This window comes from Caloenas nicobarica, chromosome 1 (genome assembly GCF_036013445.1).
Source record: "Caloenas nicobarica isolate bCalNic1 chromosome 1, bCalNic1.hap1, whole genome shotgun sequence".
NCBI lineage: Eukaryota > Metazoa > Chordata > Aves > Columbiformes > Columbidae > Caloenas > Caloenas nicobarica.
The window spans coordinates 96,906,391-96,928,999 of NC_088245.1; the positions used below are offsets into that span (position 1 = coordinate 96,906,391).

The following is a 22,609-nucleotide window of genomic DNA, read 5'->3' on the forward strand; positions in this document are numbered from 1 at the left end:
AATAGTCAATTAAATTCCCTCTGGATGCCAGAGGAACAATAGACACCTAACTCGCACACACATGCTTATATTTTAGACACCTAAATTTACAGTGGAACAACCGTGCTGTAATATTAGTGAGGTGAAATTCTTAAGGTAAATAATTACATATATTCATAAAAGTTCACATTAACATACTTCATAAAACATAAAATAATAGGATTACTTCTGTCCCGTAAATGTCATTTGAGACATGGATCACCAGAAATCCAGTAATCTCTACAACAACCTCAGCACTCTTTTATAAGGGAAGAAAGATTTCTCTGAAGTATAAATATTTCATTCTTGCAGCACAATCTCTTCCAGAGAGTTTCTGTCAAGTCTTGGTCCTGGTGCTGCAGATAATTAACAGAGAGTAAGCTACCTCTTGCCATATTGCAGCTTAGCATTGTTCAGAAGCCTTTTGCTAAAATGTAAATATAAAAGCCTAAGAAACAGCTGAAGACAAACACAATCACAGGGGTTTAGCTTTGGGGCAAGCTACTGGGAGAGATTAAATAATCGAGCCATTTTAGAGCACTCCCCAAGACCTGACTCTTCCAGAGACATTTCCCATCAAAACCACCATTATTCAGACATGCTTAGATTTATTCCATTCAAAACTGCACCACTCACCACCAGAAAGTGCCAAAGAAATCTGCTAGACATACAGCCAACATGCAGATCTCAGTACTTTCAGAGATACTTAGAGGAAACATAAAATATCTTCTGCTATTGCTGCACTATGGGGGGAAAAAATTGTAAAACCACAGAAAACTAAATAAATACACAAAGGTGGCTGGCAATTCAATGTTCTAAATGTAAGGCTAGTCCAAAAGAAGAATCTGTGTATGTAACTTTATAACACAATGGAAGACTGTAGAATTCCTTGCAATTTGTAAAGGTATGCATGAACTCCGACTGTGCAAATATAAACCCCTCAGTTAATGCTTCAGCTTGCTTGTTTAGTAGTGTTATCATTCAGAAGCCAGATAAAGAGCAACTGGATATGGTTGTTTCAGCCTTGAGTGGCCACAACACTCACTCAAACTCTGCTGTGAGTACTATATTTGCAGTCTCAACAGAAAAGAATGAATAAGTTAGAGAGACTGAATTATCCAGTACCTCGGGTCAAATGTTGGACAGATTACGATTCAGGTGCTACTTTGCACTTACAGTTCGTCTGTGGAAAGATAATTGCATACTCTGAAGCTATTGAAGTGCTTCCTTTTTCAAAGAGGAGAATATCATTCACACAACAAGTTTAAGTGGAGAAATTCTGGTATTTTGAAGCAAGTGCTATTCTAATCTTATCATAGCCTTAGATGCAAAAGATTGCCCAGAGCTTTTACAAAATGGAATTCATAAGGATAGCAAAAACACTATCAGGACTTGAAATGTGTGCTCACTGAGTACTACTGATATGCTCCTGGCTAATCCCGGCATCTCACTATATTCAAAGTTCGCATCCAAAGGTGACCATTTTAATAAAAATCCTGACAGTGGACCTTGAACTTGCATATACAGAAATTTATCTCGCACAAAGACCAATTAGCTGTTTCTGCTCTTAAACAAAATGATGGCACTTCTTCCACAAAAAAGGCTCCAAATAATGTCTAGTACATGCTGTTCTGGTCTAACCTCACAATGCACACACCATTAACCTTTCCACATTTACTTTTCTTCTTTTCCTCATAGGACATGTGCAAAATCCAAGATTAATAACCAGAAAACTTTCTACAAAAAACTTCCATTTTCTTCTAATTGTTAGAGGTTGATATCTGTACTGATTTGTGTTACATAGGCATACACATCTGCTGACACTTTCCCAACTCAGTAAGTCTTCACCACTGCCATGAGTGACCAGTCTGCAAAGAGTGGTGAAGGGCAGAGCAACCATAGCAATGGCAACCAGAAAGAAAGGATAAAAGTTTGGCGGAAGGTGGTTTAAATGATAGAACCCGAAGTGAAGGATCCAGAAGGCTAGTTAAAGTCATCACCCTCGCCTTCTTTTTGCACACTTGCTTGCCACTTTCAAATGGTAGAGCTTCACAAATTGCCAAGAATGGTCCATACAGTGAAAACGGAAAAGGTCTTCAGATAAAGTGAAAACATTTAGTACATGACAACATCAATATGTAGAGAGTAAAAAGGCATGGACAAGGATAAGCAGCAGGAAACAGCCAGGCTTGACAAAAGAAAAATAATTAGAGAAAAAGCAGAAGAGCCTCAACTCCCCCGTGATGTGATTAATTAGAGAATGAGAGTAGTATAAACAATAAAGCTAATTAAGGCGTAAAAGAATCTTGAAGGCTGAAAGCTCTAGAAAGAAAAGTTGAAAAAACATCAGGAAAAAATAGCATGGATTATAAAAATGAAATTCACCCCTTAATGGAGAGCCTAATGCAAGCCCCTCTGTATCTGTCATACTTCTGCAGAAACACTGTTGGTGTGATTTGGTCATCCTCTTCATCAAAAGACAACAGAGATCAACTGCAAGCAAAACATCAGAAGGCCCAAAGACACCCTGTTACTAGAGGAGCAAGTCCACAATGCTCAAAAATTTTCTCAGCATCATTCTTGTTGCTCCTCAGCCATGGAAATGGATGGCAATTATGACACCGTGTAAATAAGGGAAAGACATCAGTGTGACGCATTTCAAACCTAGGATCAGTTTACAGTTTGAATGTTTCTTCACAATCAACTGGTTAACCCTACATGCTAGAATGGAGTACAGTCTATCTCAGCTGAGCAAATCAGCAACATTACCCAGGAGCTGATCACCAGGTCAGCTCATTAGCCCATGTGGATAGACCCGTTCCCAGGATCAGAAAAACTGGTCTGCATTGATACTATGTGAGGAGCTGATAAACCAGACACCAGTTGTGTGCAGTGTTCTTTTCTCATGATTAAGACTCAAAAATCTTCAGTATTTTATACGTGAAATATGAGAAGAGACATTAAATAATTGCTTTTACATATGTATACATTTGTATGTAGATACATGCATAGATCTTCACAAAACAAATTAACATTCTCATTTCCCTTTCACTCAGAAGTGATGGGAGAAAATTAAAACCAAAAGCTATGGAAAGAAGTGTTTGACAAGGACTTCTTCAAAGACTTACAAAGCACCACTCATACAGAAAGATCCTTGTGGAACTGACATTGGAAAAAAAAGAGCATATCCTGTCTTCTGTAAAACCACAGCTGTGGTCACTTTCATTCCCACATTTGCTACAGCTGGGCATGTGTTTGTTTTTTTTTTTAATTAGGAAAATCTTTCAAACAGAAGATTGTGTTCTTAACCACTTGGCTACTGCTGTGACAGTCGTATATGAAGATTTTGGCTCTCCCTGCAGGAGTACAGGTTTGTTCTGAAGTGTGTATTTTCTGAACTGGTTACTTGCAGTCAAAGTCATACTTTCCCATTGCTAATCTTTCAAGCAATTACAATTTCTGACTGTCTCCATAGCAACCCAGAAGAGGAATCAGCATTGTAGGAGGGCTGTCCACACCCCAGGCGATGGAGCAGGTTCTGCATGTCATGGAGATGCCCATAGATGAAGCTCCAGCTGCCTCACAGCAGCTGGAGAAGGATCTCACCCACAGCATTCACAAATAAAAGGGTCCAAATGCAAGCCCTGGGCATCTATTGCAAAAGTCTCCACAATGTCTTGCTGCGCCACTGCTCCCATGCACGAGCAAGGTTCACAGTATTTTGGTGTCAATTTGCACTTCTCTACAGCTGTACAGCAGAGGTATGACCTGACTCCTACACTCATTTGGGCAGTTTGAGGACAAGCAGGCTTCTCCTGCCCTCCTGGCCACGTGGAAAGGTGCAGGATGAGCAGGAGAGGAAAGGAAGAGATATGAGACACTCCCGGCACACACTGATGGGTTGATGACTCCTTAGACATTATTCAGAGTCGGTGGCTGACGACTGCTGCATGTTCTTCCATTACCTGCAGGTGATACCTTCCAAAGTCTTCAGGGGACTTTAGCTGAAGCCCAAAGAGATAACTCAGTTCCTGCCATTGAGCACTAGACCTGCCTCCTAAGTGCATTTTCAGGCATTTCCTAACGTGTTTACTTGTGCCACTTTCAACAACAGGAAAAGGAAGACTTAGTGGTAGGAACTGCAGTTCAGCAAGAAGCAGCCTTTCAATCCCAAATACACTACAGCAGAGGACACCAAAAGAATCAAAGTCCTACAGGAACCTGGGGAAGAAAAAGACCATACTCATCCTAGTTAGCTGGCAAACATTTAAAATAATCACTGGTTTTGGCTGGAACCTATTATTTAGCCTTGTATTGAAAAGATTAATCATGCCACAAAATGCATTAAGTTTTCATTCCCTATAATAAAAAGCATACATTTTAAACATGAGCTAATATAATGCTTCATCTGCCATACACTAAGTCATGCACGCAACTATCAGTAAAAGAGCTATTTCCATGACAACAGAAAGCAATAATTCTCACTTCCATGGAACGGATTTGGTCAGAATTGAAGAAGAGGTGAATATGAAAGCAAATGTATTGTTCAAGGACATCAACAGTTTTGAACATAACTTATTGGATATTTCACTATATAAAACATTAAAAGCAGAATATCTTCAGGAAAAAGAAAAGTTAGCATTCTTCCCTGAATGTGTAATTGCTAAAACAATTATAAGTGTAAGGTTGCCCCTTAAACAAAAATCCAGGAACACTACTGAGCCAAGAGATTATAACAAATACAATAAAAATTTAAGCCACTTTTTCTAGTGGAGAAGGAGGCCTGCGTAAGAATATGAGAGCTAATTAATCATGCAGGAGACTAATAACAACTGTAAGACTTTAATTTTCTTTTCTACATTCTTATAGGCTAAAACCTAATTTCAGAAGCACCATCTTCCCTGAACAGAGAACATATATACGAATCGTATGTAATGAACTAATTATTCTTATCAGAACTGTAAACAAGCACAATGCAGAAATAAATTGAAAAACAGAGGTTTGAAAATAAATGAATAAATAAGTATAGTTTTTGACTGCACTTGAAACACATTCTTATACCAGATTTGGTATTTGTCAGTTTTAAAGTCCACTTTTGAACAACAGTTACGTGGTACAAACTGTGCTGAGTAACACCATAGCATTCAGCTTTTAAACATTCACTCTGTACTAAGCATCTTTACACATACATCCTTCAACATCACGATATATGTGCCCACACAGAGACACAGCCCGCCGTCATGTTTTTTCCTCAGTGGTAGCACGTCATGGGGGAACAGTTATGACTACTCATCACAAATGAAGTATGGTCAACTGATACACCAAGAGTCAAGGGAAGGATCAAAGACTCAAGAACTCACATCTCTAAACAGGCTCCAGGCGTTTTCTGATGACTGCTTTATGTAGATTCAACTAAATCAGCAAATAACCTCTAGACCCTTTAAAAGCATGCACCATTAAGATGTCAGAAAAATTTAGCTGTGAAAGCATTACTTAATACAGACTCATTTTCTGTTTGACTTTCCTAATTTCCTATTAGACAGGACTGTACAGGATTCCCCAGAGGACCGTGTCACTGGCACTACCTGACAGCAGGACACTGCAAGAGGCACAGCCAACTGGCAGGTCTTCTATTGAGAGGTGTCTGCCATGCCAAGACCCCAGGCAATTAAAGAACATGCTGAAGAAAGATGTAGTGAAACGTGTTCTGAGCTTTTCCAAGTTGGAAATGGTTCCTTAGAAGGACATACACAACATGCCTTCTTCATTCACTTTTGCTGAGTTTGGAGAGTCAACATGTCCTGAAAGAGCATGTGGTAGTGCAGTCTGTCCTCCTTCACTTGTGCAATAGTGTTATTTTAAGAAGCAGGGCATTTTTAAGTTCAGAAATAGCTTGGAAAATACAGTCCTTCATTTATTTCCCTTTTTTTTTAAACAAACCAGTCTTTTTAGGGTCATTGTACTTCCCTGAAAAATGAAATTTTCAGATACTTCTTGGACTTGGTAGCTCCTTTTCCTCAAGAGGGTTTGCCTGCCTCTGTCAGGGGAAGTCTCCATCAAGAAGACGTCAGGATGTGCATAATAACTTAGACACACCAGGACCCCACCGCAGTGTGTGAAGCTAAAAGAAAGTACTTAGTCCTTAAGCTGCCCTAATGCTCCTCTGACTCTCCCTAAGAGTACAAAGCTGTTCACGCATTTTCCGCTCCCGTGTCAGGGTGCCACAAGGGCCGGCTGCCCTGTGGGAGCGAGCCAGGAGCAGAGGGTGGGTGGAGGTCTGCAAGGCCTGTCCCTCCCCAGCCAGGGCCCGTCCCGCAGCATCCAGCAAGGGAACAGGGATAAGATGGGGACCCAGGCAGCCCAAAGCTTTGTGACCACCCAGCAGGGCCATAGTGATGGAGTAGGTCCAAAAAGCCTACTACCCTTTGAGGGACTGATGAATCACACTTAGAAAGCATAGCTGCTGTTTCCTCCCCTCCATTTTCTGCTTCAGCGAAGAAAATTGGAAAGCTGCAGGAGAGAGCATGCAAAAACTGCAGACAGTCTGAAGGAGAAAATACATTTCAGGAGCAGGTGCTGCCAGAACAGTTTAGCTGTCAGTGAGTGCCAGCAAGCTGCATATTTGAAATAGGCAGAAGCAGCCAGTATTGGTAGTGATCCAAATTCCAAAACCCCAGTTTTTCCCTGGATTACACAGATAACATGCTAAGAGGTATTATTCTCAAATGCTGCACAGCATACTGAAAAATGAATCTGCTATAGGGAGGCAATTTATCAGCAACGCTTGGAGCATGGTTGCACTTGTAATAATTCAGCATATTCTGCAAGCCAGGCTTTTAAATGCCAGTGTTTCTCCTTGGCATTCACGATGGGCTTTTAGCTTAAGCGACTCTGATGCTAACTGAATTTATGACAAATAAAGTGAGGTTCACACTTTTTGTTTTTAGTCTGTGAGGCAATTCTAAGAATATTAAAAGTTAAGGAAGTGGTGACAACTTAATGTTTTAATTTTACATTGACCAGACTCTCTTGAAGATGCAATATGGGGCACAGGGATAATGGAAACACAAACAGAAAGATAGATCTGAGAAACAACTGGATGATGTGGCCATCGCTAGAGAAGGTCATTCTTCAGACATTGCAGTGATACAATGTTGTAGTCCCAAAGGTTTGGGGGAATATATGTTGAAGTATGAAGATTCACTTTCAGACTAGCTAAATTTAAGGATGATATAAGAAAAGGAAGCATTATTAAAAAAACAACATTGACCACTTCCCAGATGAGGGAACACTTTCCTACATGATGATGAGATGGGATTATTTTGATTTGATTTTCCTTAATCCAAGCAATATACTGAAAAGCTGTCACATGTGATTATGCTTCTGGCCTTGCATAGTCTTCTAATATGCTCTTACGCCACTCACCACAGTTTTGGAGATTGAAATGAGTCATTAGTGAGCTATACTTAAGGATGAAGTCATGAAAAAGCTGTTTTCTTCTTTTTTGAACATTTATTTAAACATTGTATTTCCTTATGTTTCATTCCAATAATTTGGTGAAAACATTATTTATACCTGCAACTTTTAGAGAAAAAAAAGTAACTTTGTCACTAAAAACAAAGTGTTTCCAGTCCTTACAATTAAAAAAAAAAAAAAAAATCCAGACAGATGTACAAAAAAACCTGATTAACAACATGAAACAATATGCCTGACTTCTGTGCCTGAAGAGATGTTAAAGAAAGGATGAGAAGGAAAGCAGCAGGCCAGTGTACAGCTTAAAAAATTCAAGTCGTCATCAAATTCAGCTTTGTTGTAAAAAAACACATGATGGATCCCAACTATTGTGAGCTTGCTGGAACTCGTATTTTGTTCTTTGGTCACAATGAAATAAAACAAGACGAGCTCAAGAATTCTCATATCTGGTAAACAGTTGGGTTCCCATAAGGTATTGCAATATAACTTGGACAACTTATATGGCTTTTATGTAGATCCTGATGTCAGTGGACCGGACCCAGCAAAAATGCTAAAATTATCTTCAAAGTTGGGCATGAGATGTAGTACTCAGCTTAGGCAAAGAAGAAACAACAGTAAAATTTTAAGATTAAAATTAATTTGTAATGCAACACATAGCTATAATATGCTGAAATAACACTATTAAGTTGACAAAATAATGGGATTTTTTTCACTATAATGGAAGTCCTTTCTTTATATTTAATTTATTAATTATTTTAATTATAATGGAGGTACTAAGATTTCCTTTTCAGCTTCTGGCTGAGCATAAGACACTGAGGTTATTCACGTAACTCTGCCATCTGAAAGTCTGGTCTAGGATAGTTACAGTCACTGGCAGGGGAGAGACCTTTTCAAATCGTTTTCATCCTCACCATCTCTCATGTTGACTATACAAGAAACCTGGAGGGTTAACTCAGAGCTAACAAAAAGACTTTTTCACTAAATAATATATAAGCCTCACACACACACAATGTCTATATTACAGCATAGTTTTTATTTGCTCTTAGATGATATACCTTTCTGGTACAGAAGATTAAAAAAAAATAATAATAATAATTCAGCATTCATTAGGAATACAAACAACTATGAACGAGTCCTTCCAAACATGATTTCCTCATAACTTCCTAACAGGTACCTTCCAATATAGAGTAAATCCACATCAAGCTGTATCAGAGACACAATTTTTTAAAAAAATCCCAGAGGATCAAATTAAAGAAACCAAACAGAATGAAAAGGTAGCTGATAACAATGCAATATTTGCTCTTATATTTGTAGAACATTCAGTGAAACCATTCAAGTGCAGTTTTACCTCACAAAGATGGTCCTCTTCCCTGCAGTTCATTAAGATCATTAAGATCACTGTAACATGTTAACATATGCAGTTTACAAGTCTCAGGAAACTCATTCCACACTACTGTTTTCTGATTTGCTACCAGACGTCTTCTGCCTTGAAAGGTCTCAGATATCTCCAGGTACCTCAAGGTTACAATGTCAGAGAAGGAGCTATCTAATTTATGTTAATAAGCACCTTTAAAACACAGATTTTTGAGTCAATCATAATGGGAGGTGAATTTGAAACACAAGATCTGAGCTCATAAACACATTCAACTGAGATTCTCAAAGAAAATTTAAAAAGGGAGGGGGGAAGAAAAAAATACAGCATCGATTTTAAATAATGCATTCCAAAGAAACTCTGAGAATTTCCTTGTCTCATGCAGAGTAGCATGCAAATTGTATTCAGCAAGCCTCCACCCACAAGTGGGGAAACTGATCACAAAAACACAGAATAATGATGCCATTACAGCTTCCCTTCCTCCTGATTTAAGCTGTAATCCTTCTCCAGGTAAGAACATATTCTTGTGCATGGAAAAGTCAAAAAGCAAAATCATGCCCTTTGGGGCTCAGAAGGAAATTCCTTTTCCTACATGGCAGATGGCTTTGTTCTGGCAACACATTTTAACTATACATCATGTTTCTCTATAGTAATGATGTGCAACTTCCCTCGCAGCCACATAGATGCCAGACTTTCTGCATTCCCTTTGGCCCTATGTAGAGTGACACTTCGGTTACTCCACAGTCTCACAGACGTGCTTTCCTTCCATTTTGCTCCTGACATAACATACTCTTGATGAGAAATTCCATAATATCTGCTATGAATATTCTTAAAAAGAAAAAGAAAACAAAACAAAACAAAATTTTAAAAAAAAAAAAAAAAACACAAACAAAAAAACACAACCACTATCCTAAAGCTAAATAAATCCTAGACATTGATCACCAAAAAAAACCCCAGTAAGATTCTGCTCAGTAGCCATGTGGATAATAAGTCTTTGCATACGCATGAAAATTTCTGGCCATCCAGCCATGAGGTTGCATAAATAAAATCTCATTCTGTGCTCCCAAAGGAAAAGGAAAAAGGAAAAGTGCCAGTGTTGCTAACTTCAAAAAAAAAATTCTTCAGCAAGAGATTATCTGCAGCAAAGGGGCAATCCCATGCTGACATAGCTGCCCATTGTCATCAGCTTCTTTCTGTCTTCTTCCCTTCATTAAAGCTGAAGGCTCCAAGCTGCTATACACAGAGACAGGTGAAAAAACCAGCAGGTCCTTACAAATGAACCCCATTAAAGAAGCAAGACAGATATGACTGTCTCCAAAAGAGAGAGAAGTGAGACGAAGGATCTCTGTTACTGGTCCCACCCTGGCAGTGATGCTGTGGAGCACAGCTAATTTAGATAGTTAAAGACAGAAGAAAGTTTAGAAATGTTTCGTTTCTTCAGGCAGCTATAGGGACTGAATAATCTATTAATTTTCAACCAAAAACACACTAGCATTTTTAAAAGCATGAAAAAACAGGCTTTTCATTTAAAATGACCCAAGGCTTGTCCTTTGTTACATGTCGGACCAGGCAGTTGTGCAGCTATTTGATTTTAAACTGAAACAGATCCAAAAAGTTTACTGCTCTTGAATCAACAGCACCTCCAAAAAACAGAAGCCTGAAGCACACTTCAGATACCTGAAAGTTGGATAAAGTATAGTACTAACAAAACACAGCTTTGCATATATCTTTTGAATAAAACAACTCCAGAAACTGTTGCCAAGATAAACAACCACTGCACTAACAAATGTCTTCAATACAGGAAAACTGAAGGATACTCTGACAATATGGAAAGGCAAAGGAAAAAGTTAAGGGGATGCTCTAGGGGGCAGAACAATAAACAAAATTAAAAAAAAAAAAAAGGAGAACCACTAAAATGACCATAAGCAGACTTTATTCTTATAAGTTAATGTATAAGGTAGCTCTTCTGCACCTCAAGGATCAACACAGAATAATGTTCATTCCTTTACACAAAAATAACATCTTTAAAGCAAAAATAATGGAATCACATTTGAGTCATGGCTCTTAAAGTAGGTTATAATTGCAAAGAAATGTTTTAAAAACAAACTCAAACAAACAAAATGTCTAGGAGAAGCAGAAGTCCACAGCACATTGTCACAAAGAATAAAAAAATTTGTACTACTTAAAGGTTATGCAATGTGAAAGTTAATCAGAACAGTGGAAGAACTAAAGCTACAGGAATTATCTCCTCCAGAAGCATTAGGAAAACGCGTGGGCTGGAGAGAAAAAATATCATGACACATAGCAGAGCTAAAAGAACAGGTTTTAACTTAAGACAAAAACATATAGACATACTAAATTTTAAAAAGGCCAATGATTTAGAAATGAAAGATGAACTCCATCAACATTTGTTCTTCATTGCAAGAGGTATGGGTGCAGTCTCAGCTCTGTAGTATTACTCCAGTTTATATACTAATTTATTTTGGTCAATAACCAAACACTGTAACCTCAATAGGACAAGGTATGCTCCTACTTGCAACTGTCTAGTTAATGAAGGCTAAATGCAATGTAGACCATGGTACTATAAAGACTGCATCCCCAAAGAGATACCTATGCAGCACAGGTAGGATCCTGATGATTACTTCTGCATACAAGTAAATAAATTCCACTATATATAATGAAGCTGGTGTCAATACTTAATTTTATTATCTCAAAGCAGTGTATTTATGACCTAAATCTCTCCAAATTCATACAGTGTTTTACAAGTATGAAGAGACAGAATTCTCTTTTCTGTCTGCTTGAGCCTAAAACCTTTGTTGGATTTATACATCAAGCAAATTAAATGATCGGTTCTAATCTAAATTGCAAATAAATTGTTACATTTGTTGCCTGCTTTTGAGGTGGATTTCTTACGTGTTCTGCCTCACAAACATCAGATTTCCTGCTGAAGGAAAGCATGACAGGTCTAATGACATCAATGGAGCTTTTTCAACTTTTGTTGACAGACCTATAGGTTCGAAATTGTCATTAGCATGATACTCATACATACAAATACTTATGACAATCTATCATTTTTTTCTGCCAAGGGTAGTCTGTCTTCCGTCAAAAGGGCTAGTTGGAATAATTCTGGCCCTGTAATCCTCTTCAGTACTGTTATGAAGAGATTTGTAATGGGTTCACGTTGCCATTTTATTCGTGGTTAAAAATAATAGTTTTCCACATGCTGATGTTCAAAATTTTTACTCTGAAACATTCCTTACAGTTTTGGGTTAGCTTATTTTTGGGCACAAGCTACAATATGTCAAGTAGCTGAAAGCATTGTGTAAAGTTCACAAATTCCACCACTTCTGTGTAGAGCATTTGCTCTTGTTGGCCTGTGCTGAAGAGAACTGGGAGGCACTACGTACAGCACACATTGCAGCTTGGCAAAGAAGCCACGTGCTCCCAATGGATGCAACAAAACTGTGTATTTATATACTACTACGACATAGCCCTGCTCTTTTAACTTGTGCAATTGAAGACACATCAGAGAAAACAGAAGTGCATTTCTTGCTACCCTCAGTTCTCGGTTTACTGTTCCTTTTATCAGATAGATTCACTAAATTCAGGTTCATGCTTTTTCACTGTAAGAGGTTTACATCATGAACCAGCTGTCAATATAAAGAGGATTGCAGCTCACATGTCATTGACATGGATGAGGAGGTGGAGTTGCTCCTATCACTCCCAGAAAGATTATAGACAAAAGAATGTTTGAAGCTGCTTTTATTGCTGTATTTCCTAAGCAGCAGAGAAAATAAATTACATAAGACCAGAGGAGTGGGTGGAGAAATCACTGAGAAATATTTACCTACCCTATTCAAGGAAGTATTGTATTAATCCAGGATTAGACTTCTTGCAATAAATTCATGAATAGCATAGCGCTTCAGTACTTCTGCTGCACTTCTGAAAACTGTGAGCTGCTCGATCTGCCAATCTGTTTTCTATCTCACCCCACTGAGAAAAGATCACATAAAACATGTGCAAAGAAAAAAAAAAACAACCAACAAGTGCATTAATTCTGAACCTACCCAGTTGTGACAGACCTGGCTCCAGCTCACTGCACCGTCCTTGCCTGAGCTCTGACCTGCTGTGGACAGAGCTCTGCATGGTCTCTGACTTGTGCTGATCCATTAGCACAATTATCGCAGGTTGCCCCCGCAGTCCCATTAGCACCTATCAAGCAGAGAATTGCTTGCCTGGTCACTGTCTGTGGCATTTCAGTGACTCATTTATCAGCTTTTGCTGTATTTCAGAGAGTAAATCACTTGAGCTCCTTATGAATAGCAGGTTTTTTTAAAAAGCCATATGATTTGCCAGACTACAGACTGTGACCCTATTTTTTTCTAATTCACTGGCTAATTTCTTCCGTCTGCATTAATCTATTTTTCCATCAACTACATTCAATTTAACATGAACTTCAGTTCTTAAATGTATGACCATCACTATCCTGGAAATGTTTGCTGTGGCTAAGGAATGATTTCCAGTACTTCTAACACAAGAAGACAAAGCACTCTGATGCTAATTAATTCTAATGGAAGAGGCATTTAAAGTGTCAGGTAGAATGGAACACATCTCTATCACCAAGCAGAACCGCACTCTAAAACATCTGCTCCTAGCAGTAAACTATGAAAAAATAAAGGAAGGGAAGGTTTCTTTCTGTACCTCTTGCAGAGTGGGATTGTTTTATTTTTGGAGGGATCATGGCCATCCATGTTTTTATCTTGCCAATATGTCTTATTTTTGTTTGGAAGACCAAGCCGTAAGCACTCACCAGTGCAAGGCTTTCAAGCATAAGCAAGGAGAGCCATTAACTATGGCTTGCTTCAAGGTCTGGGACTGACAGTTTCACACTCTTTTGTTAACTGCAGCTTTGGGTGGAGCTAGGATTTCTTTATCCTAACTGAGGACTGATCGTATCAGAGTCTGACTTACAACCACAATATTAACTTTTATCCAGTTCACTCCATAGCTCACTACATCCCAGCCTCACACTGTGTTTCATGCTGTATTTCAGCTTCACCCAGCATCCCTCTGTAGCCACTTGGAAGGGTTTCCGTTCATCCTTCTTACTATTCTTACAGTCTCTGCATTTTACTGATATCTCTCCTTCCAGGTGCTTCTCCTCCCACAAGTGCCTCAGAGTCCTCTCTCCCCTGTCCATTCTCAGCAGCAGCTCTCCAGTAGCCTGAGGAGAGGATGAGGCAATATTTTATATTTTAGGGTTAACTAATTTCTCACCTGACTATCCTTACTACTAGGAAAGACAGTATCCCGAAAACCCTTCCTCTCCTCTTTCTTAAGGCCCTTACATTTTCAGCAAAATAGAAGGAAGAGCAATAGGAAGAGATAAACAAAACCATGCAAATTATCAAGAAATTTACTTAGAAAATAAAATATCCAAGTTACAGTTCCTCTTCCAATGGATGTTTCATTATTTAGAGGCAGAAAAGTGATACACTGAACGACCAGAAACAAAAACAAGAGTGCCTTGGAGCCTGATGGCCCCTACACTTACTCAAGAGTTAGGAGGTATGTGACCAAGGTGGGAATTGTACATCCACCTCCTACATCTGATGTAAACTAATTGAACAGGACATTCACAGTAAGAGAGCGGCACCAACATTGCTTCTTTTTTGATCGGATTGTGAAACCAAGCTGTCCTTGTCCTGAGCTCTGTCCTCTTTTCCTCCTATGCTCTGCAAAGTTCATGGGCTCCCGACCCACCCTCAGGCTCAGTGAGGTCCAAGTCTTAGTGCAGAATAGTCCAAACTTACTGTGAAACATCAGCTTCCTCTCCATGTCTCCCTTCCTCAACTATTTTTGGCTGCATTTTCAGGTTTTGTCTTGCTCAGTCCTTCAAGCGCAGGGCCTGGGCCCATGGAAAAGTTTATCACGCAGACTGTTTATTGCCCAACAGCAGTGCCGCAGTGGTTGTCTCTTCACATGTCCAGCTGATGCAGCGATACATGTGGGGGCTCTGCATTTCCAATACTTTTTTTTAATTCTCCCCAGTGAAGACTCAACTGTTCTTCCCCACATTAAGATTTTGCACACCTACATGGCCGAAAGCTGGAGACAAAGCTGAATTCTTATTAATTAGTATAATTTGACCACTTGCTAGTGCAAAGTTCTGATTCCCACAAATTATTCAGTATGTCAGAGCTGCCACCCGCACACAGGCACATCGGCTGGGAATGAAGCACAGGGAACAGTTTTTCAAAGAAAAAGCTTCATTGAGGGACACTGAGACATTTACTTCATCTTACATTGACAGCTACTCCTCACGTCAGCTGTTTAAGCCCCATGCATGCCCTCCTGCTCAACTGTGACTGCCTCTGTGCGACACATTTCTTTTCAAAGTCTGGCTGTCTAGTGGGCTTAACCCTTCAACCTTATAATGTAAAAAAATCATTGCTGACATTAAAAGCCCTCCTCCATTTAAATAGAGGTTTACACAAGGAAACAGCTGTCCAACCCCAAAGAGGATTGAAACTTGTATGTTACTGGCATCTTTCCACAATTGGCCTAAGAGGTCTAATGAAGACGAACCCCACATAACCATATTATTAACCATTAGGAAGAGAGCAGCTGCTTGCAAAATTCAACAGTTTTGTGCAATGTCACAGGGACTCAATTGAACAATTGATGTTTCTAGGTTGGTACAGTGCAACTTTTTCACTGAGCGCTGAGTTCAGTTTTTAGCCTGACAGTGATAAAAGTGGGAAGCAGTTAATTAATGCCCCATAATTCTTTCAACAGAGCACTTAAAAGCAAAAATTAATAGTGCTGGATTTTTGTTTACCAAAATGTCTTGTCAGAATCAAAGAGCATTTGAGTAGCTACTAGGGGGTGCTATGGTTTTGGTCTGCCGATGACAGAACAGAAATTGTAGCACATGACCGAGCTGAGACATTGTGAATAATTATAAGAAATAAGCACTGAGTTGATGAATAATACACAGCAAAAGAGAAATTAAATAACTCCAAAACCAGGGAAATTTATCATGAGTGAGGTCTGTGTCGTGTTTCATTAACAGCAAAAACTGTTAAAACACATCTTTTGCTCAAATGTAGCCAAACAGTCTCCTTAAGTTATACCATACAACCACATTTCTGTCTTCCTTCGTTTACCATGCCAAGACGCATTTTTCCAGGCAATGTGGAACAGCAAGTTAGAAGTGAGCAGCAGAACATTCCAATAATGTATTTATTTGCCTATTGTGCATAACATCATTGTCTTTCTGTTATAATTCCTACTTTTCAAGCTAAAGGTTTGCCAGATCTGCTTATTGCTTGTTTTGAGTTTTTCAGGTTTTGAACGGTATTTTGTGATGTAGTAGGGACAACAGCAGGGAGGTCTAATCTGAGCTAAGAGAGTGTCAGCAGTCTCATGCCCCTACAGTTTGCTTATGATAAGCTGTGTTGCGGCCACATGCCCCCATGTTAGCAACAAAAGCTTGAGAGTGTATGTTTGAAACCAAATAAACCGAATAAAATCAATTAGCAAAGCCATGAATTTAAAACTTCTTTAATATTATTTGTTCACCGCGGTGTCACAGCACTTAAAGATCCTCACAGGTAATCAAAACTCAGAAACATTCACTATAGATGAGAAATTGAAAGAAAGCCAGAAGCAGCAAGCAAGATCACCAGAAGCCACACAGGACTGATGAATGTGGCAGTTTGCTGTGAAGTCATCTATCTGTCCCGGACTCTTCTTGCATGATTGACACAAAAAATCAGAATGATTCCTATACAAACATGCGATTATGATGTGAAAATGACCAATTTCCTTGTTTGACTGTTGAACAGAAGATCATTCCATTTTATTCTAATAGCCAAAGATCAAAATTAGTCTTAGGACACACAAAAAATATGTTTTGAATGTTTCTGAGCTGTTTTTTTCCTCAGTCTTTTTCCCTTGTTAGAAGATGCTTTTAAATTGTCACATAAATTTTACTTATTTAGACAGTAACCATGTCTTCTTGACATCTAATTCTAAGTCTCATAAATGTCCTTTAAAAGCAGCAATACATCAACATAATTAAAAATCAAGATTGAGATTTGTAATCCCTCACTGCTAAAGACATAAATTCACTTTCACATTGACTTTTCACTATACAATAGCTTAGCCTCTCCCAGCTTCTTCAACTAACAGGAAATACAATTGCAGTCTTTCTATCGTATTGCTGCAAACTTAAAATTCAATAGACATTTTTACCTCACTGACCTTCTCATTGCAAACCAATCTCCTTGCTGACCCTGGGACCACAGATTCAGGGCAAAGGAAGAGTTGGATTTGGTTGATTGTTTTTACTTTTTCTTACATAAGTGAGCATTACGTAAGTGAAACTGAGGGACAGGGAAAATGCTGAGAGAAATAGTTTTGCTTGATGAAATACAAATTCAAGCAGATTCAAAAAAAGAGATTATTTTTTTTTTATCCCAGATATGAATCTTCTTAATGAGGCACAGAGATGAAAGAAAAGTACTTCCAAGGACTATCATATTATACGACCAGCAAATTCCAGGGCCAAATATATTCAAACATAACTTCAGTGGAGTAATGCTAGGGCTCAATTTCACCACCTTCCTTTCACAGTTCTTATGAAAAGTTCACAACACAATGAATGCACAACTGCCAACCTTTTTTTTTCTCTAAGTAGATAATGTTATTATCTGACCACCTAAAGGAGGTACAGCCAAAAATTACCTCAAAGAAAGAAAGGGACCAAAAGGGCACAGAGAAATGAATGCCACAGGGCCCAGTTATTCTATCGCCCCACTCTTCTACCACCTTCTACCACTTTTATATTTCAGTGAATGCCCTTCTTTGTTCAATAACAGAGTTTTAAATAGCAACACAAAGTAATTGGTTACATGGGATTAAGAATTACTATTCATCCCATTTCTATGGATGGCCTTTGACCCTCACTAACTCCTAAGCCAAAAACAGCTGATTTCTCCCCCTTCCTGTGGATCACAAAGGAGGATTTCAGATTTGGTTGATATAAGTACAGCTCATTAGGCTTTTTCCATAGAAGTAGCACTGACGATGATGAGATCAAGGCAACCAAGATGCCTTTTCTGTAGCCACATCCAGTACAGGCAGAGACATGATGGAAGGAAGCAGCCTGCACTTTTGGAGATGTCAGGGCTGACCTGAAGAGCATTGCCCATGCTGCCACCAAGCAGCATAAAATATTCCAATGTGGCTTGGACCAATGTTTTTTGACTACAAAAGCCAGCTACGTGTAACTGTAGTAAAGAAGAGCCTGGTCAATCCACTGTTTAAAGGCTGAGGAGAATGAAAGAAGTGCAAAATCAAAATCCAGACTTCACTGCCATTTTACAGCAATTATAAACTTACATTTCCAATGGCCCAAACTACACCACAACGCAGTGTAAACACACACCTAGGCCAGGTGCACTCCCACTGAACATCACTGGAGATCATTCATAGCCCACTTCAGAGAGGCAAGCCTGCATGAAACATACTGAAGGCAGTATGTTTCTCACAAGAAGGATGACAAGCTTATTCCAGGGGGAAGGATGCTCTGGAAAGATAAAGTCATTGGTGTGACCACTGTGGATGGTCCAGACCTCCTCACAGAGAGCCCAGGGAGCCTAAGTAAAAGCTGGAGTCAGAACGTGCTGTTCTTCAATACATGAAGTAAATGAGACCTGTTGCAGAGGGTCCAGAGGAGGCCTCTCCTATGAGGAAAGGCTGAAAGAGTCAAGGTTGTTCAGCCTGGAGAAGAGGAGGGTCTGGGGAGACCTTAGTGTGGTCATTCAGTACTTAAAAGGGACCTATAAGAAAGATGGAGACACTTTTTAGCAGAGCCTGTTACAATAGGACAGGTGGCAATGGTTTTAAAGTAAAAGAGGGGAGATTCAGGCCAGACATGGGGAAGAAATGTTTTACACTGAGGGTGGTGAATACTGGCCCAGGCTGCCCAGAGAGGTGGTAGATGCCCCATCCCTGGAGACATTCCAGGCCAGGCTGGACGGGGCTCTGAGCAACCTGATCTAGTTGAAGATGTCCCTGCTCATTGTTAGGCTGGATGACCTTTGAAGGTCCCTTCCAACCCAAACTCTTCTATGATAAGACATTTTGAGAGGCAGGCAGCCTGTCAGATATGCAAACCAGCCAAAAATTATCTGCAGGATTGTGCTGCAGTGAATTGGAAAAGTTCAGTCCAGGATAGGGTAGACATCTATGTCCCTGAGAAAAGGGCCCCACTTAATACAGGAACACTTTCTTAAAGGTAATTTTAGCAACTGAGATAAATCTCTTGTTCTGTTAAATAGATTCTTTGGAAAGTCTTGTTTCAGCGTACATTTGAACGATTTAGAGAACCGGAGAATCTTACCCCTGAAAGACAGTTCAGCAATTTAAGTTGAGTAGATGCATTAAAACAAACGGTACAGACATGTCAATTTTGTGAACCTCTTTATAGGGAAAAAAAAAAAAAAAAGATTTAGTCTCCTCTTTTTTATCATTAGTAGTTTTCTCTACAAGCAAAAGAACAGTTTACATTAAAACCTAATTCTCATTCTAATGAAACTAATCAAAAAAATCCTGATTCTGCAAAGGTTTATCCATGTTTTTATCTGCATTCTGTTGAGCAGCCCCAATGATTTAAGGGTAATTACTCATACTAGAGGGATTTCACAGACCACATCAATATTTCAGCTGCACCTAATGTACATTGGCTAAAATACATGCTAAGAAGAGCCAGATAAGATTCATCTCCATTGAAAAAAAATCAATACTGGAGGAGCAAGAAAGGTAAAGATCAACAAGGAGAAATTTCAGCAGATCTTTTCCTGAGCCCTAATATATTGCTAAGATTAGATACCTATTTGTCTGTAAGGGAGCATGGGGGTTGCTCTTTAATTGTACATCTATTCCTAAATCATACACAGTGACTACATTTTACTCAACAGGAAAACAGTGTTATCAAAAGACCTGAAGCTATCTCCTGCACTTGCAGGAAGGTGGGCTCTCCCATGATTTAGTATTTTTCATCTCTGACACCTGTGACCATGATTTCCAAACTGTGGTTCATAGGTTCACAGCAAAGTGCTTATCACCAGTATACACATTCCAATCACTCACTGGAAAATAACAGAGAGAACTTTAGCCACAAGGGGAAGAGCTGGTCCATGAGAACACAACTGTGTTTTTTGTTCTGTACCAAGATAGTTAACTGGACAGTAAATAGCACCAGTAAACACAACTGTAGCAAAACATATATGTGAATACACAAAAGAAAAACCTTGTCTCCAGATGCACCCAGTCCTTCCCTTCCCCTGCCTTCCTCCCATCCTCACATATATGTTGTACTTACTGTGCTCTTTAAAAACAAGACGACACTAACTCACCCCTGCCACATGCTGAACTGAAGAACTTTTACAAGATTTTATTCCATTGGTATAACTCTTAGTCAACACAACAAATCCTCAAATCCGCAAAAAATCATTTCTAAAGGATTTATATGGCTTTTGTGGTCAAGCTGTCAATTTGATTATATTTTTAATATTCGGAAAGCATAGCTATAATTATTTCCAGTTCTCACTCTGATAGAAATACTGTCAGATGCACATAAAACCTTGACTTTGTTTGCTGTAGACTTAGAGGGCACACTTACACTGCAGATAAGGAGTGCAGTAAATTTCATCCTACTGGCCTGGCTCCCCCTTGTCCAGATCAGGGAACTTACCAAAATGCCCCAAATCTCCTTTCCTCCCAGTGAAAGCAGATTTCATTCTAACTGATATGCAGGGGCACCGGACAGACCTCAGCCCTGCTCAGCAATGCAGGGATGTGATGACTATGGTCAGGACTGTAGGGAGCCCCCAGGACTGCACCTCGCACCTGACATGAACAGCTATGGAGAACCACAAGAAGACGAGAGAGGAAGGAGAGAGACAAATAAAAAGAAAATTCTGTTCTTTGGATAAAAAGCCTAGCTGACTACAGGTAAGACTTACCCAGGATTCTGATCTGTATTACACTTCTGTTCCACTGTAATTACATAATTAAATAAATTGTATATTTATGTTTATTTAATTTTAATTAGTTTTTTTAAATCTGATTTAGATATTAAACTACTTTGAAATCTACCCTGTTCTTCCTGATTTGCAGCAGTGAAACGAGTTACCAGCATCAGGTTCTGGAGACTGTGCTGACACTCTACTTCACCCAAGGCAGCGTTTTAAGGCCTGTGCTCTGCAGGACCTTGCATTAGGTACAGTGTTGTTCTCACTTTAGGCTCTGTCAAGTGACCTTTACAAACTGTCAAAACTACCCAGAACTGTTGACAGTCCACCCTGGCTGCCCTCCACATGCTGCTGCTTGTGTAAAGTTTGCTCCATCCTGTTACCAAAAGGATTTAACATCGCGAATGTGTGAATAATTAAGGCTGAAAAAAACAGCTGAAATATTCTGGAGTCCATAAAATATTCCTGAACACTTATAAATAGAATTGTTGATGTTGCATCTGTTGCAACAGGAAAGACTAGCACCTCCACCCCCAAATCTGTACCTTTCCTGATGCAAGAGAGGATGCACAAGGAGCACACATTCGTTGCACACTTGATATGTGGTGTGTCAGCTGCCACAGTTGCATTATTAGTGCAATTTTACTGTTCTCATTCAGCCACAGTGATTCAGTTTACAGCCTTATGATGCATTTTTCTGAAAGAGGTGAGGGGTGGGACATGAAAACTCTTTTATCTCTGTGTTTTGTGACACAAAGTAAGGAAGAAAAGCCATGTGTCTGATCTTGAAAACACAACAAAACTGGCCCATGGCTGCTATTAAAGCTGAGATTAGTTCAGAAATCCAGTGATCCATGATCTCTCATGGCAATTTAGACTGCTCTGATGTCCCATTAAGCTTCCTGTTCTCTATGTGGGAGAAACAACTATCGCTTAATGAACGTATGTATCTCCTCTGCAAGGAAATAAAACTTAATTTGGATTAGGAGAAAAAATATTCTGTTTGTCCTTATTCTTACCTTCCCTGCATAGAGACAGGAGTGAAGTCCTTCCCCAGAGCAATGCAGCCATCGTCCCCTATTGCTGTTTTTTCACACAGGGTCTGTGACTCTCCAAGGCTCGCCACCATGCCATGATACTCTTTTAACAGCTGCAGCTCTTTGCAACTTCTGGTCATCGGTTTGGCTGACACCGTTGCAGATAAACTGGTTTGATGTAAAGATGGCTGATTTAGCTCCATCTCTTGTCGTCTAGAAATTGTAGTGTCATCTCTGCTATCCAAGTACATCTGTCCCTGGGGGGTGTTCTCCTAAAGAAAGTGAAAACAAATATATTAGGACTGAATTGAATTGACTCAATGTTTACTTCAGTACAAGCGTGTTAAAAATGCCGAGTAGAAGATTTTTTTGTGCACCTTTGGATATTTCTCTTGTTGGCTTATTTCCACCAGGAATAATTCCAACATTTTAAACCTCTTTGCAACTTCAAAATTAGCCACTAAAAAAAGAGAAATACATAAAGCAGTGGATCTTTGACTTTTTCCATGTCTACCATTTTTTTCTTCTACAAATTTCCCAGGAACTTGTATTTACCTATCTCACAGAATAAGCGAAAATCATCTCTGCATCAGACATGCAAGTGCAAGGTGCAGTACATCTTCCCAGCTTATAGAATCATAGAATCATTCCGGTTGGAAAAGACC

At 39.3% G+C, this 22,609-nt stretch overlaps 1 protein-coding gene across 1 annotated transcript in view; it reads right to left on the reverse strand.

Moving 5' to 3' along the window:
* OCA2 (OCA2 melanosomal transmembrane protein) overlaps positions 1-22,195 on the reverse strand; it is a 177,113-nt gene extending 154,918 nt beyond the window's left edge. The window contains exon 1 of the mRNA XM_065653528.1: positions 21,927-22,195. Coding sequence (XP_065509600.1) covers positions 21,927-22,195 — 269 coding nt within the window. The remainder of the gene's footprint in view (positions 1-21,926) is intronic.
* Between the last annotated feature and the right edge of the window lie 414 nt (positions 22,196-22,609).